Raw genomic sequence first — 17,571 nt, forward strand, 5'->3', positions numbered from 1 at the left:
AAACATCTTTCCGGAAAGCATTTCTACAATTTGTCAAAATCTTACTAAGGTTTTCACTTCCACAATTCGCCAAATGATGAAAATTAACTTTATAGTTTAGAATCATACGCCATTTACCATTAGATCTAAATATTCTCATTATCCATCCAATTTTTAATGAATCTATAAAAGCTGTGAGATTGATAATTTTTAAGCCTCCATCCATATAATTTTGTATAATTACATCTCTCTTAACTTTATCTGAACCACTATTCCATAGATAATTAAAAAGAATACTGTTGAGCTGTTTTACAAAACCTTCACGATATCGGAATAAAGCGATATAAAAAGATGATTTAATTGCGAGATCAAAAATAATTTTATAATACAAATTCTACCAATTGGTGAAATTTTCCTTCTGTTCCATGTCTGCAATAGATTTTTGAGTTTAATTAATTTTTTATCATAGTTCAATTTTGGTATTTTGTGAAGATCGACATGATTTTATTTGATTTCTTTGAAGGTAAAATTCCCTGTCAAACATTTGTTTATCATTTTTAGTATTATTTTTTTTTCTCGTCGTGAATGTATCAGAGATTTAACTATTTAATCTCTGATTATATACAGATCTACTCTTTATAATCCAAATAAATGTAAGGAACGATAACTCCAACTTGAGAGTGTGACCAAGTGCGTGAATCTTTTGCGATTATAATCGCATTTGGAACTCTCCTAGTGCGGAGGTTAGGAATAAACAGGGAGATCGTGAGACAGAATCTAGAAACAGAAATGGAGAAAGACGTCGATGTTCTTGGGAGATACAGGGCAGTAACAAATAAATTGAAAAAGTAAGTATGCTCAGTCACCTTCTCTAGAAAAATCATAGCTTAAGCCTTATCATCAAGCATGTCGTCGATGTCGATTGATTAAATACCTGTTTTACACAAGAAATTGTGATGACCCCTTTTAAACTACATCAACATGTACAATTGTAACTGTTACGGCATTAACATAATAGTTTATGTACTAATCATTATACATGTGTTGTACAATTACTTATTAACTATGGCAAAACATATGATCTTAAATTTACTGGCAGGCGACCAGATAACATTTATCCAATTCTCGCCATCACACATTGTATTTTTATGATCGTACACGAATATTCAAACATTTTTTTTGTGTGGAAAGCAGCATGGAAGCCATCCTATATACACCAGGGGTTACTATCACTGACGTCATATCCAGCCTGGTAATTTCTCATAGTAAAACCGGAGGCAGCTCAGGAGAAAAAAATGACCAATTACAGGCATGCAGAAACTAAATGAAGATTGCAGAGAGTGGCGCTTGACTTCAAAGCAAAACAGTCAACCACAGTGTACGTTATTTGATTCTTTTGATGTAGTACATACATCAAAGGCAGTGTTCACCATGACCTGTTTTACGATGGCGGGCCGCCATCGTTAAATTATGCAGCGCCATGATTAAAAGTTCAGCGCCATCATTAACAATCGGTTGCGCCATCGTAAAATATCCTTTGGTGAGCCCCCGTATTTTACCTGGACTGGCTCTTATTTCTCAAAAGAAACTTAAGTCCAAAACTGACTTAAGTCTAAAGTAATCATATATAACATTACATCATTACATAACGAGAAAATCTTAAGTCTGCACTTTTGTTTCGAGAAATTGGAGCCTGGCCTTCAACACCACATGTAAATGCTTGCGGGCAAATAGAACAATGGACTGTCGGGACCAACGCTCACCTGTGTGCCTATATCGTACATTGGTCAATGCACACACCACAAGAGATCTAAACGATTACTATTAATTGATAAATCACGTACACATTCTAATTAGGCCTAGCATGATTGCGTATTTCATGGGTTGTGGTTTCCAGGGTCATCTGCAGGCATTTGATGCTTACGTTACAAACGTAATATAAAGTCTACATACCATAGTGAATTACAAGCATTATTTCCACAAAATAAACTGTACAATTGTATATTATATGCATATTACAATATATGGGTCAGTTTCATTAAAATATAAGGCTATTTTGCAGGAAAAACGTTCTTTTTCTTGGAATATCAAATCAGGTTGACTAAAATCAAGGGAAGCAACTCTTACATAAAAGATCAGCACAGCCTCAGATTAATATTTTTTTTATATTTCTAAAGTTCTCAAATTGTAGTGTCGTCCATTTAGCTTACTCAGAATATTACTAATATGTCATTTTTTTTTTTTTTTTTAATTTTAATAAGCATAATTTTTTAAATGCTTATATTTTTCTTTACATATTGAAGAAATATATTTATAAAAAAATCAACATAATAGAAACGGACATGATTTAAGAAATACTAGATGTAGAAGAGCCCACTCTGGATAAATGTTTAATGACCAGGGACTTTTCATTTTATGTCAATCATGACTTCAATATGATCACTTTATAATAAAGCTTTGCTGGACTAATAATAATTAGCAATTCTTAGAATTTTGTCATAAGAACTAATGATATAAGAAATAAATTCAACCTTTATTAAGTAATTCTGGTTGCAAAGGAAAAAAATCACATTAAATTGAGTAACTTTAAATACCCTTTAAGAAAAGGCTCGCACATGAATTCTTTGAGTGAAAAAAAAAATTTCCTCCATCATAAAATTTTCACCTGTGGTTATCCCTGAAAGGACCTAATTCAGCTGGAATTAGCTGTGTCTTCTGTTGCCTCCAGTTTTACTATGAGATAGTACAGGGATGGATATAACATCATTGATAGTAACCCCTAGAGTATCGAGGATGAATTGAAATATCTTCAAGCAGAAGATGACTTTATTGGCGTTAAATTCTGTAAAAATCATACAGATGTTGCAGGTTTTAATTTTACTTTGTGATATGGCCGCCTTCTAGCTTTGCGCTAGGGGGAATTTCACTTTAGCTCAGTCGGTAGATCCAGCTGATGGCACACTACTCTCGCCCTAGATACATTGGGCGCCATAGACCATTAAAAGTTAAAGCTATATGATACTGAGAGGCTTTGTTGGAGACAGAATCTGGGTTGGTCTGTGTTTGGGGGTGAACACGTTTGAAAGGGGGGGGTAGTGTAGCAGGTTTTATTTGTACATAATGATACGGTCGCCATCTAGCTTTAATTTGTGCTAAGGGGAATTTCCCGTTAGTGCAGTTGGTAGAGTGGCAAACTAGTAAGTCCAGGGTCATGGGCTCAAGTCTGGCTGGCGGCACACTACTCTTGCCCTGTTACACAGATGCAGATGCGATGGCAAGAACTGGTTGCCTGCCAGCTGCAGTATACATAGATGAAAATCTTTTTTGATATAATGTCTTACACACATGTACTTTATTTCAGGCGTTTCTTGAAAAGACCTAATGTAGCAGAGGGTATAGAACAATATTGTAAGTATACCAATAACATTTGCCGACGCATATGTTTTCGAAACAAAACATAAAATACAACTGTTTCTTATTTAAACTAACTGTAACAAATAAGACGCTAATTATAACATCACATAATTTAGTGACAACAAAGAACATCATTGCCAAAAAATTTATTAAAAAATCCAGCATATGCAGCCATTATTTGTCCTGCTATCCTCCAAAATCCTAATGTCACTTTGTTTCTGTCAAGACATCACAGTGGTATCTTGCTTGGTACAGCCAATGAAAATCTCTCTAGGTTATATTACATGACTAGTTATATACAAAAATATTACACTGGTCATGGTGAAATCAATAGATATCATGCGGATAATGTTAGAAAGAGGTATCACTGCATGAATAAAAATCCTTTAAAGCAATAGTCATGTCTACTGTGATTTCAATATTTAACTTTGCTTTACAGCGGCCCTTGCCAAAAGTTTAAAACAGCAAGATTGTCCACAATATGCGGGGTTTTGCTGCCTAGCACAAGCAAGGTACATTTCAGAGTATTTTTTGTCATTCCAACATTTGTATTAACATGACTCTAACTGTCATTGTATCTAATTCATTAAAAGATACATAGTTAAATTTTAAAGTGATTTGAATGTTATACAATGTGATGTTTTTACTATGCATTTGAAAAAAATGTGATGCCATTGGTCATTTTTGTGAACAACGGAATGCATATTTATGATTATAATACTAGCTTTATTATACAAGCTTAATGCAGAATCTTGACATTACACTGTAATTTTAGAATGTTAAAGTCAAACCTGATAGACTGGTGTTATCAGACGTGGATACTCAACATTTATGAATTGGTATGTATTGTTGACTTTGTCTGGTTTTTATTGTTTACAGATGTGAACATACTCTAGTGAATGCTGCTGGGGAGGCACAAGCGTTAACCTCAGCTGCACGAGCATTTTTAGATGCAGAACTGGTGAACCGTGACACAAAGTGTCCCAGCTTCGAGGAACATCTTACAGCGTCTATTAACTGCTTTAGTCATGCTATAAGGGTAACAAAATGTATTACACCTATCTTAGAACACTTCTATAAAAATCATTGTTGTCTGTTTTAGATCTGTTTGTAATGTACATGTACAGAGCTTCATATGGACAGTGCACTCTCGCCAATCCCGCATATTTTTTAAAATGATGCACAATGTTCCATCTGAATGCACCAATCGGCGCAATGAAAATATAAGCTAAAATGAAAGTAAATACGGTCCTTAAGTTTGTGCCCATTCCGTAAAATCATGTAAACGGAGTCAGCACATGTCTAGTCTGTCAGATTGATCCTGACAGACAGAGAAGAAATGTTAGCATGAATAAAATTGTCATAGAATCGGAGGTTTGACTGTACATAGAATTTGAAAAATCTAGTGTGTTTATTATTCTGAGACATGGAGAAAGAAATTAGAATGACTCTTAGCATTGTTTTAGATTTGTTTTGACAAGTGATGACTTGACCTGTCACCGCAATTACCGTATATGGGTCAGTGCCAGTGGCGAGAGCTTGATGCTATATCTAATGAAGCATTTAAATGGTTTATATTGTAATACGTTTATTACATGATTGTTGAATGAAAGGAGTTTATGAACAAAGCAAAAACGATATTTAATCAGCATTAGAGTATCAGGTATAGTAAAAAGTTTCCTTGCAACAGTTATATCGATGGAAGATTGTTGCAGACTGGGCTTGGGACCCGAGATGGGGTATCGTACGGTCTGTCTAATGATGTTTACGTTCAGTATACAATAAAAGTAATTTTAAAATAGATATGCATTATGGTTAATTGAATAGTTTGACAGAAAATAAAACAACAAACTGCAAATGTAGAAATTTTTTTTTATATTTCCAAACTTTATCAAAATATATTAGCTGCTCTTACTCTTACTAATCCAACACACACAATAGATTGGGAAAGATTCATTCTTTAGCGTCCAAAATTACTTAACAAAAAGAGCAAGCATTTGGGCACAGACCTGTGACAGATGGATGTGTGTGTATGAGGGGATGAGAGCTAAGATAGTAGGATTTTGATAGAGCTGTCTATGTATGGAGATGTAAAAAAAAAATGAAGGTCATTTTCTCTACTAAACTATCAACAGAATAAAAATAAGTAAAATCTGATTCAAATTTTCTTTTATTTATTCCTTAACATACAAAATAACATGAGTAAACAATCACAAAAAAATCTGGCCCATGGTTTTGAAAAATGAGTGACCCCCTTTTTTGGCTCAGATGGGCCCAATGACCCATGCTCAAGCAAATTCATCTGAAGCTCTGTATGTAACCCTGGTCAATACTAGTCGCAATATATGCTTGGCTAGGGAGAACTTCTCTTTAGCTTGATCAGTTGAGCGTCAGACTAGGGAACAAGAGGTCCCGAGTTTGATTCCTTACTGAGGATTATTGTAAATCCTGCACCCTGTTACATTGGGGCACCTGTAGGGACTCGGGAATGATACTGAGCGATACCTGCAAAGAATTGTTGTGACCCCTGGAAACTCAAGGACGAGTTGATTCCTGGAGGGGGAGTATGTAACCCTGGTCATTTCTGGCCACAATATACCGCTCAGCTAGGGAGAACTAAATTAAATTAATTGCAAATCCTTCACCCTGTTACAGTAATATATTGCATCTAAACAGGTTTTGGACATTCATGCAAACAAACATGTATATGATCTTATATAATAAACTGATGTTGGAACATAATTTGATCCTGTCATCTCTACAGTGTGTAAGTTGTCAAAATTAAAAAAGAAATATTCTAGTATTTTAATAACATATATTAATGTCATCATATTTTTAATATCTAGTTTTATTATTTATTTATTTCCAGGTTTATATAGAAAACAACCATATCTCCTTGGCTGCTGCTCTATCAATAGAACTGGGGAATGCTTTAAAGGTATGTAGTGGTCCACAATTATAAATATGTAGGGTCCAGCAAAACACTCTCCTGCTCACGAGGTATACATGTACGATACTCTAGGTTACGCTCCAATACACGATCTAACGATGCCCCGTTCGGGCCACCTCAGCATGACCCCTATGGTTAGCCAATCAGTGTGTCGTCTACAGAATCTTCGATGTGGTTGATTCATTCGGAAGTGTAAACTGATAATAATACGTCCCAAGATGTTCCGATTCTAGGCCAGAGGCCATGCTGAGGTGACCTCGAACGGGGCATCGTTAGATCTTGTATTGGAGCGTAACGTAGAGTATCGTTGTGGAGCGGAATTACAAGTCTAATTTTAATTAGATTGTACATGTACTATATATGTGATCAATGTCAACATTGTCCATCTGATGAGTATATAGTAAGGCTTCTTAGCTCCACTGTTATATTGTTAGGGAGAGGGCTATATCCTAAGGGCATTTCTAGTTACTATTGAATGTGATTTACTTGTTGATGAACAATAACATTACACAAAAGGTTAGTAGTAGATTTTAGCAGAGTGAAATTGTTCATGACTATAGAATTGGATGGGTATATTGTACCATACTACTTCTTCAAAGGCAAATATTGCTAGATACTAATGCATTAAATAATCTTTCTCTAACAATGCGCAATGACTTGATAAATAATTCCTATTCATGTTTTCTTGGAGTAGCGTTTAAACAAACCAGGTGAAGCCATGTCCCACTTCCAGAGAGCAGCAGAGCTTCAGTCGCAGGTAACACATTAAAATAACATGTACAGTACTGTATTCTAATTTCTATGATATATAAAAAAAATGAAATAACTATATCTGATATGGACAGTCACACACATTACCCTATCAAGTTTGAATATCCATTAACAATTAGTTGACCCAACAATTTCAAACCAAACTGTGATATTATATTACATTGAAGGTTAATGAGTCCAGTTGATACTGAAGTTATTTATCTGGCCTCATTATCTGTTTGTAGAGTCCTTTGGAATGTCTGCACTCTCTCGGGTCTGTGGCCTCGTGTAAAATTGAAACAAGTAAGCCAGTCATGAAGAAAACATCCTTAATATCTCACCACTAAGATATATGATTTACAGAAGTACTAAATTAATCTCTTCAAAGTTAAGCTCAAGCAATATTACAAGAGAAAGCTATGCAGGTCTCTTAACAGTTTACTTCTGAAATGTTACTTTAGAAGTTTTAATTGCTAATGATAATCAACGGCAGGATTTTTGTCAGATGTATCTGCAGTAATATATCCAAGGAATGAGTACTTATACATGTACCTGTATGCTTATATTTTTGTCTTTCAGAGGATTATGATGGTGCTCTTGGTGTTTTAACAGAAATGGCCTATCTTGCTCAGGAAAGAGGTGGTAGGTTTTTCAATATCTTTATGTATACATTTTGCCATGAGCGTAATACTGTTTACATGTATATGAGTGTTTGTTGTCACAATTCTACATTGATAAAAAAAGTGATTTGATGATTTGATTTTTTTACATATGTGAAATTGTTAAGGAGAGACAAGGAATTGTGAATAATAAAACCTTTCTTTATCATTTTCTACATCCATAAATTTATGGTGAGATTTAATTGCAATAAGATGTTTGATGATGGTATGGAATTTAAAGTTATTAGGTCATCTGACCCGAAGGGTCAGGATGACCTATTGTCATAATGCACCGTCCGTCGTCGTGCGCCGTGCGCCGTCCGCCGTCCGCCGTCCGCCGTGCGCTGTGCGTAAACTTTTCATTCAAACAACTTCTTCTCAATAACCGGAAGGCCCAGGGTACTCATATTTGGCCTGTAGGTTGCTGGGATGGAGGGCTACCAAGTTTGTTCAAATAAATGACCTTGAACTTCATTCAAGGTCACAGGGGTCAACAAGGCTAAAATCATTTAAACAACTTCTTCTCAAAAACCAGAAGGCCCAGGGTACTGATATTTGGCCTGTAGGATGCTGGGATGAAGGGCTACCAAGTTTGTTCAAATAAATGACCTTGACCTTCATTCAAGGTCACAGGGGTCAAATAGGCTAAAATCCTTTAAACAACTTCTTGTGAATAACTAAGAGGCCTAGAGACCTGATATTAGGCCTGTGGCATGCTGGGATGAAGGGCTACCAAGTTTGTTCAAATAAATGACCTTGACCTTCATTCAAGGTCACGAGGGTCAAAAAGGCTTAAATCTTTAAACAACTTCTTCTCAAGAACCAGAAGGCCCAGGGTACTGATATTTGGCCTGTAGGATGCTGGGATGAAGGGCTACCAAGTTTGTTCAAATAAATGACCTTGACCTTCATTCAAGGTCACAGGGGTCAAATAGGCTAAAATCCTTTAAACAACTTCTTGTGAATGACTAAGAGGCCTAGAGACCTGATATTAGGCCTGTGGCATGCTTGGAAGAAGGGCTACCAAGTTTGTTCAAATAAATGACCTTGACCTTCATTCAAGGTCACGAGGGTCAAATAGGCTAAAATCTTTAAACGACTTCTTCTCAAGAACCAGAAGGCCCAGGGTACTGATATTGGGCATGTAGCATGCTGGGATGAAGGGATACCAAGTTTGTTCAAATAAATGACCTTGACCTTCATTTAAGGTCACAGGGGTCAAATAGGCTAAAATCTTTAAATGACTTCTTTTCAAGAACTAGAAGGCCAAGGCGTCTGATATCGGGCATGTAGCATGCTTGGATGAAGGGCTACCAAGTTTGTTCAAATGAATTACCTTGACCTTCAATCAAGGTCACAGAGGTCAAATAGGCTAAAATCTTTAAACGACTATGTTGTATTGTACTAATAGTCAGATGACCGTTAAGGCCCATGGAATTTAAAGTTATTTTCTGTATAGTACAATTATAGTACAACAAATTATATTTGTTTAATTTGTATAATCATGTAACCCTGTGTTGATGTAATGTATATATAAGTAACTATAGCATAATAGAGGAAAAATCAAAGAAAGTGATTAAGATGTTTTACATATACATTCTTAGTATTCTTTAGTATGTTAGGTTATCCACACTTGGTTGCAATGTGAAACCTTTCTAAATTGGTACCAATCAACAAGTATTTAAAAAGTCTTTACAATGGATAACTGTGTAACAAGTGATGTACAGACTGTAACCTCATTGTTTGTGATGTGGCAGGGTCGTCCACCACTGGGAAGCCTATAGGAGCTTACTGTGACGTACTGGCACACTGCGAGATCACCAGAGTCCTTCTACTCATGCTCTTACAGGTACATAGGGTTTCACTTTGAATGATGCTGATCTTTCACAAGATTCAAGCCTTTACTTAACTATAACTTAAGATAAGATTAATATGTTATATCAGTCGGTAACATAAGCTCAGTGTAGGATTACTTCAATAATACTTGTGTTCCTGTTAACAGCCAACTCCACAAAGAATCCGACCCGAGCATGCCCAGACTCTCGAAAAGTATGCCTGGGAGTCAACTGACGATCATGCTACAGGTTAGTGGTCAAGTTATCTCACAACATGGGGTAGTGGTCAGGTTATCACTCAACATGGGATAGTGGTCAAGTTATCTCACAACATGGGGTAGTGGTCAAGTTATCTCAATATGGGGTAGTGGTCAGGTTATCTCTCAACATGGGATAGTGGTCCAGTTATCTCTCAACATGGGGTAATGGTCAGGTTTTCTCTCAACTTGGGGTAGTGGTCAAGTTATCTCTCAATATGGAGTAGTGGTCAAAATATTTCTCAACATGAGGTAGTGGTCAAGTTATCTCTCAACATGGGGTAGTGATCAAGTTATCACAACATGGGGTAGTGGTCAAGTTATCTCACAACATGGGGTAGTGGTCAAGTTATCACAACATGGGGTAGTGGTCAAGTTATCTCACAACATGGGGTAGTGGTCAAGTTATCACAACATGGGGTAGTGGTCAAGTTATCACAACATGGGGTAGTGGTCAAGTTATCTCACAACATGGGGTAGTGATCAAGTTATCACAACATGGGATAGTGGTCAAGTTATCTCACAACTTGGTGTAGTGATCAAGTTATCACAACATGGGGTAGTGATCAAGTTATCTCACAACATGGGGTAGTGATCAAGTTATCTCACAACATGGGATAGTGGTCAAGTTATCACAACATGGGGTAGTGATCAAGTTATCACAACATGGGGTAGTGATCAAGTTATCTCACAACATGGGGTAGTGATCAAGTTATCTCACAACATGGGATAGTGGTCAAGTTATCACAACATGGGTTAGTGATCAAGTTATCACAACATGGGGTAGTGATCAAGTTATCTCACAACATGGGGTAGTGATCAAGTTATCTCACAACATGGGATAGTGGTCAAGTTATCACAACATGGGGTAGTGATCAAGTTATCTCACAACATGGGGTAGTGATCAAGTTATCACAACATGGGGTAGTGATCAAGTTATCACAACATGGGGTAGTGATCAAGTTATCTCACAACATGGGATAGTGGTCAAGTTATCACAACATGGGTTAGTGATCAAGTTATCACAACATGGGGTAGTGATCAAGTTATCACAACATGGGGTAGTGATCAAGTTATCACAACATGGGGTAGTGGTCAAGTTATCTCACAACATGGGTTAGTGATCAAGTTATCACAACATGGGGTAGTGATCAAGTTATCTATCAACATGGGTTAGTGGTCAAATTATCTCTCAACTTGGGGTAGTGGTCAAGATATTTCTCAACATGGGGTAGTGGTCAAGATATTTCTCAACATGGAGTAGTGGTCAAGATATTTCTCAACATAGGGTAATAACCAAGTTATCTCTCAACTTGGTGTAGTGGTCAAGTTATTTCTCAACATGGGTTAGTGGTCAAGTTATCTCTCAACATGGGTTAGTGGTCAAGTTATCTCACAACATTGGGTAGTGGTCAAGTTATCTTTCAACATGGGGTATTGGTCAGGTTTTCTCTCAACATGGGGTAGTGGTCAGGTTATCTCAACATGGGGTAGTGGTCAAGTTATCTTTCAGCATGGGGTATTGGTCAGGTTTTCTTTCAGCATGGGGTATTGGTCAGGTTTTCTCTCATCATGGGGTAGTGGGCACATCATCTTTCATCATAGGATAGTGGTTAAGTTGTCTTGCACTCAATGTGTATTGTTGGTGTCCAAACCATCTTAACTTTATCCCTTTTCATTGCCTTTTTGAAGCGTCAAATGCATAAAGATAGTCCTTCATTTTCTGGAATTCCTCATGTATGAAGATTACAGCTTTATCTTTGATTTTCACCACAATTTTGCGTTATATGATAGACTTTTGGGATAGTGTAGCTCATCAATCTAATAATATTTGTTTTTTAGCCCAGTTCCTGTCCGAGGACTTGTTCCTGATGATGCAGTCTGTTGTGGTTAGTATAACTTACTGACAATCTGTTGTGGTCAGTATAACTTACTGACAATCTGTTGTGGTCAGTATAACTTACTGACAATCTGTTGTGGTCAGTATAACTTACTGACAGTCTGTTGTGGTCAGTATAACTTACTGACAGTCTGTTGTGGTCAGTATAACTTACTGACAATCTGTTGTGGTCAGTATAACTTACTGACAATCTGTTGTGGTCAGTATAACTTACTGACAGTCTGTTGTGGTCAGTATAACTTACTGACAGTCTGTTGTGGTCAGTATAACTTACTGACAATCTGTTGTGGTCAGTATAACTTACTGACAGTCTGTTGTGGTCAGTATAACTTACTGACAATCTGTTGTGGTCAGTATAACTTACTGACAGTCTGTTGTGGTCAGTATAACTTACTGACAGTCTGTTGTGGTCAGTATAACTTACTGACAGTCTGTTGTGGTCAGTATAACTTACTGACAGTCTGTTGTGGTCAGTATAACTTACTGACAGTCTGTTGTGGTCAGTATAACTTACTGACAGTCTGTTGTGGTCAGTATAACTTACTGACAGTCTGTTGTGGTCAGTATAACTTACTGACAGTCTGTTGTGGTCAGTATAACTTACTGACAGTCTGTTGTGGTCAGTATAACTTACTGACAGTCTGTTGTGGTCAGTATAACTTACTGACAGTCTGTTGTGGTCAGTATAACTTACTGACAGTCTGTTGTGGTCAGTATAACTTACTGACAGTCTGTTGTGGTCAGTATAACTTACTGACAGTCTGTTGTGGTCAGTATAACTTACTGACAGTCTGTTGTGGTCAGTATAACTTACTGACAGTCTGTTGTGGTCAGTATAACTTACTGACAGTCTGTTGTGGTCAGTATAACTTACTGACAGTCTGTTGTGGTCAGTATAACTTACTGACAGTCTGTTGTGGTCAGTATAACTTACTGACAGTCTGTTGTGGTCAGTATAACTTACTGACAGTCTGTTGTGGTCAGTATAACTTACTGACAGTCTGTTGTGGTCAGTATAACTTACTGACAGTCTGTTGTGGTCAGTATAACTTACTGACTACTCCGTGGACAGTATAACTTACTGACAGTCTGTTGTGGTCAGTATAACTTACTGACAATCTGTTGTGGTCAGTATAACTTACTGACAGTCTGTTGTGGTCAGTATAACTTACTGACAGTCTGTTGTGGTCAGTATAACTTACTGACAATCTGTTGTGGTCAGTATAACTTACTGACAGTCTGTTGTGGTCAGTATAACTTACTGACAGTCTGTTGTGGTCAGTATAACTTACTGACAGTCTGTTGTGGTCAGTATAACTTACTGACAGTCTGTTGTGGTCAGTATAACTTACTGACAATCTGTTGTGGTCAGTATAACTTACTGACTGTCTGTTGTGGTCAGTATAACTTACTGACAGTCTGTTGTGGTCAGTATAACTTACTGACAGTCTGTTGTGGTCAGTATAACTTACTGACATTCTGTTGTGGTCAGTATAACTTACTGACAGTCTGTTGTGGTCAGTATAACTTACTGACAGTCTGTTGTGGTCAGTATAACTTACTGACAGTCTGTTGTGGTCAGTATAACTTACTGACAGTCTGTTGTGGTCAGTATAACTTAACTGTTGTGGTCAGTATAACTTACTGACAGTCTGTTGTGGTCAGTATAACTTACTGACAGTCTGTTGTGGTCAGTATAACTTACTGACATCTGTTGTGGTCAGTATAACTTACTGACATCTGTTGTGGTCAGTATAACTTACTGACATCTGTTGTGGTCAGTATAACTTATTACTGACAGTCTGTTGTGGTCAGTATAACTTACTGACAGTCTGTTGTGGTCAGTATAACTTATTGACAGTCTGTTGTGGTCAGTATAACTTACTGACAATCTGTTGTGGTCAGTATAACTTACTGACAATCTGTTGTGGTCAGTATAACTTACTGACAATCTGTTGTGGTCAGTATAACTTACTGACAATCTGTTGTGGTCAGTATAACTTACTGACACATACGACATCGTTGTGGTCAGTACAACTTACTGACAGTCTGTTGTGGTCAGTGTAAATTACTGACAATCTGTTGTGGTCAGTATAACTTACTGACAATCTGTTGTGGTCAGTATAAATTACTGACAGTCTGTTGTGGTCAGTATAACTTACTGACAGTCTGTTGTGGTCAGTATAACTTACTGACAATCTGTTGTGGTCAGTATAACTTACTGACAATCTGTTGTGGTCAGTATAACTTACTGACAATCTGTTGTGGTCAGTATAAATTACTGACAATCTGTTGTGGTCAGTATAACTTACTGACAGTCTGTTGTGGTCAGTATAAATTACTGACAATCTGTTGTGGTCAGTATAACTTACTGACAGTCTGTTGTGGTCAGTATAACTTACTGACAATCTGTTGTGGTCAGTATAAATTACTGACAGTCTGTTGTGGTCAGTATAACTTACTGACAATCTGTTGTGGTCAGTATAACTTACTGACAATCTGTTGTGGTCAGTATAACTTACTGACAATCTGGTGTGGTCAGTATAAATTACTGACAGTCTGTTGTGGTCAGTATAACTTACTGACAGTCTGTTGTGGTCAGTATAACTTACTGACAATCTGTTGTGGTCAGTATAACTTACTGACAATCTGTTGTGGTCAGTATAACTTAGTATAACTTACTGACTGTCTGTTGTGGTTAGTATAACTTACTGACTGACTGTTGTGGTCAGTATAACTTACTGACTGTCTGTTGTGGTCAGTATAACTTAGTGACATTCTGTTGTGGTCAGTGTTAATTACTGACATTCTGGTGTGGTCAGTATAACGTACTGACAGTCTGTTGTGGTCAGTACAACTTACTGACAATTTTTTGTGGTTAGTATAACTTACTGACAGTCTGTTGTGGTCAGTGACCGATACATACATGACAAACATTCAGCAGCTCAACGGTCATACCATCAATAGGCTATAGCACAGTAACTTTCCTCGTTTGAAAATCAAATATGGCGGCTCACTCCACTTCCAACTGCATCACTACCGTGACAACAATACATACTGGTATTTGTTCCGCCTTGGTTATCTTGATTTTTTTTTATTTGAAACCGATATTATTGATACATGATAAACACCATATTTTAAAACTAATTGAAAGCTGTCATTGTTATATTTCAAACTAAACTGCAGCTATAACATTCAACAATCGGAACTATATCTCGCTCAATCCTAACTACCATAGTTACCCACTTAGCAACCAACATTGTTTTAAATTTGATCCCGAACTTGTAAAAATAGATTTATTTATGTAAATATATAGATTAAACAGTGTTTTGATTGCGTTAAAGCTGGTATGAACGCAATGGGATACAGACATATTCTACATGAAGCGCTACATTGAATATGGCTGTGTTCATACCACCTTTAATGCAATCAAAACACTGTTCAATCTCTATGTATGAAATATGTAGTTACTGCTAATCATGAATGATTTTGTCAATATAATCAATTATGTAATGTTTTCATTTTGTGTACATTATGATAATTTCAAAAAAAAATTAATTGCTTTACTTATTACAGATGGCTTGTCAATCCCAAGACTTTACATCTCTCCGCGCTCTACAGACAGAGTTATGGCCCCTTCTGACAGGAGAACAAAATGAACTGTTATTTCAGATCATTAGGGAGTTAACTCATCCCTCCGGGGAAGGAGTATGATCTTGAGAATTGTGACTAGGGACCAAACAACTGATCTGATGTATAACAGTAAGAGGAGAGAATTGTCTCCCCTGCTTTATAAGGTCAACTATAACATCATTCCAAGGCTAAGGGAAATGGTTGGTACATTCAGTGATTTGAATTTTCCTAGTTGTCTCCCCTGTATAAAACATGTTTACGTGTTTTATTGAACTGATCTCAGTTTGTATTCCCATGCCTTTTTACAGTATGATCATGACCTGTGGATATTAATGTACCATTGGTCTCTAAAATGTACATGTATGTACCCCTGTTTCAATGTCTAGAAACTCCTACTAAACACCATCTCACAAGTAATGTGTAGTTTGCCCGGCAATCCTTGCTTTATACTTTAAAATATGTAGTGTTCAAATTATGATGTCACCTTCATGTGCTATTCTATTAAGCAAACTAATGCTGGTGTTGACAATGTTAAAGTAAAGTCCTATATTTTGTGTTGTTTAAAGTGCTGTATTACATACAATAGATGACTGAGATGGAAAGGTACAGTGGCATTATTTCATACTGTGTATATTCTTATTAGATGTGATAACTTTTAAATGTTGAACAAAATCTTTGTGTCTGAATGACTGTAGATTGAGATACACTATACAAACTTCCATGTAATATAGTGACGTAATTTAGCATGTCTGTTTTATTAAATATTGGACTTCTTTCAGTTTGGCATTCATAGCCAACATGAATGCCAACTGAAAGGTGTTCAATGCTTATATTTACATTTGGTTACAATTTTATGTTTACATACCAAGGGATATTGCATCTATAATGAATTGATTATTTGTTATCACCATGGATGGAACAGCCATTTGAACAGCCATTTTTACCGTGGTCGGTCCGAAGGTCCGTCGTCCGTGCGCACCGTGGCGTCCGTCGTCCGGCGTCCGGCGTCCGGCGTCCGTCAACAATCGACTTCTTCTCCATAACCGCTGGTCGGATTTCAACAAAATTTGACTGGTAGCATCCTTATGGGCTACTAACTGAAAATTGCACAAATGATGGGGCTGATCCCCCGGGGGCCTGAGGGACGGGGCCAAAAGGGGTCAATTTGGCTATTTCCATATAAACGACTTCTTCTCTGAAACCAAGCATGGGATAGCACCCATAATGCAATGGTAGCATCCTTATAGGGTGGGGATTCAAAATTGTACAAATGATGGGGCTGACCCCCCGGGGGCCTGAGGGGCGGGGTCAAATGGGGTCAATTTGGCTATTTCCTTAAAACGACTTCTTCTCTGAAACTAAGCAAGAGATAGCACTCATAATGCAATGGTAGTATCGTTATAGGGTGGGGATTCAAAATTGTACAAATGATGGGGCTGACCCCCGGGGGGCCTGAGGGGCGGGGTCAAAAGGGGTCAATTTGGCTATTTCCATATAAACGACTTCTTCTCTGAAACTAAGCATGGGATAGCACCCATAATGCAATGGTAGCATCCTTATAGGGTGGGGATTCAAAATTGTACAAATGATGGGGCTGACCCCCCGGGGGCCTGAGGGGCGGGGTCAAAAGGGGCCAATTTGGCTATTTCCATATAAACGACTTCTTCTCTGAAACTAAGCATGGTATAGCACCCATAATGCAATGGTAGCATCCTTATAGGGTGGGGATTCAAAATTGTGCAAATGATAGGGCTGACCCCCCGGGGGCTTGAGGGGCGGGGTCAAAAGGGGTCAATTTGGCTTTTTCCATATACAGTCAAACCTCGATGATTCGAACTTCGATGAATCGAATTTCTCGCTGTATCGAACTTTTTGTATGGTCCCGAATTTCTTCACTATATAACATTACTAACTAACCCATGTATGAATCGAAGTTTTATGAATCGAAGTTCTCGATGTATCGAACATTTTTCATGGACCATTTGTTATAGAATCATAGGTAACTGACACTCGATGATTCGAATAAAAATTTACCTGTACAGATCAGGTGTTCGCCGATACCCCGCGGCATGCTGTCACACCTAGCTGTCTCGCGACGGCCCTTCGCCGGACAATAGGGATTATGACAGCTTGTGTTGCTAGCTTGATATCATCAAGATAATTAATATCACTAATCAGACCGATACCCGGTGCT

General features: G+C 37.5%; 2 protein-coding genes across 2 annotated transcripts; both read left to right on the top strand.

The window, feature by feature from the left end:
- The first annotated feature begins 677 nt into the window (after nucleotides 1-677).
- LOC138322741 (40-kDa huntingtin-associated protein-like) lies at nucleotides 678-16,213 on the top strand. The gene is made up of 12 exons (XM_069266823.1): nucleotides 678-827; nucleotides 3,341-3,387; nucleotides 3,833-3,905; nucleotides 4,273-4,432; nucleotides 6,263-6,331; nucleotides 7,038-7,100; nucleotides 7,339-7,396; nucleotides 7,673-7,735; nucleotides 9,510-9,601; nucleotides 9,755-9,836; nucleotides 11,687-11,733; nucleotides 15,321-16,213. The coding sequence occupies exons 1-12, from the start codon at nucleotides 769-771 to the stop codon at nucleotides 15,456-15,458; spliced, it is 951 nt and encodes a 316-aa protein (XP_069122924.1). The 5' UTR covers nucleotides 678-768; the 3' UTR covers nucleotides 15,459-16,213.
- On the top strand, nucleotides 11,775-12,821 carry LOC138324154 (uncharacterized; the record flags this gene model as incomplete). The annotated part of the gene is made up of 1 exon (XM_069269238.1): nucleotides 11,775-12,821. A coding segment is annotated over one exon (1,047 nt), but the record flags the coding sequence as incomplete, so codon positions are not given.
- Nucleotides 16,214-17,571: the final 1,358 nt, after the last annotated feature.

This window comes from Argopecten irradians, chromosome 5 (genome assembly GCF_041381155.1).
Source record: "Argopecten irradians isolate NY chromosome 5, Ai_NY, whole genome shotgun sequence".
Lineage (NCBI taxonomy): Eukaryota > Metazoa > Mollusca > Bivalvia > Pectinida > Pectinidae > Argopecten > Argopecten irradians.

Coding starts and splice junctions, on each gene's coding strand:
- LOC138322741 (XM_069266823.1), top strand. CDS start 769: ATGGAGAAAGACGTCGATGTTCTTGGGAGATACAGGGCAGTAACAAAT. Junction 828..3,340: donor GTAACAAATAAATTGAAAAA/GTAAGTATGCTC, acceptor ACTTTATTTCAG/GCGTTTCTTGAAAAGACCTA. Junction 7,101..7,338: donor CAGCAGAGCTTCAGTCGCAG/GTAACACATTAA, acceptor ATCTGTTTGTAG/AGTCCTTTGGAATGTCTGCA.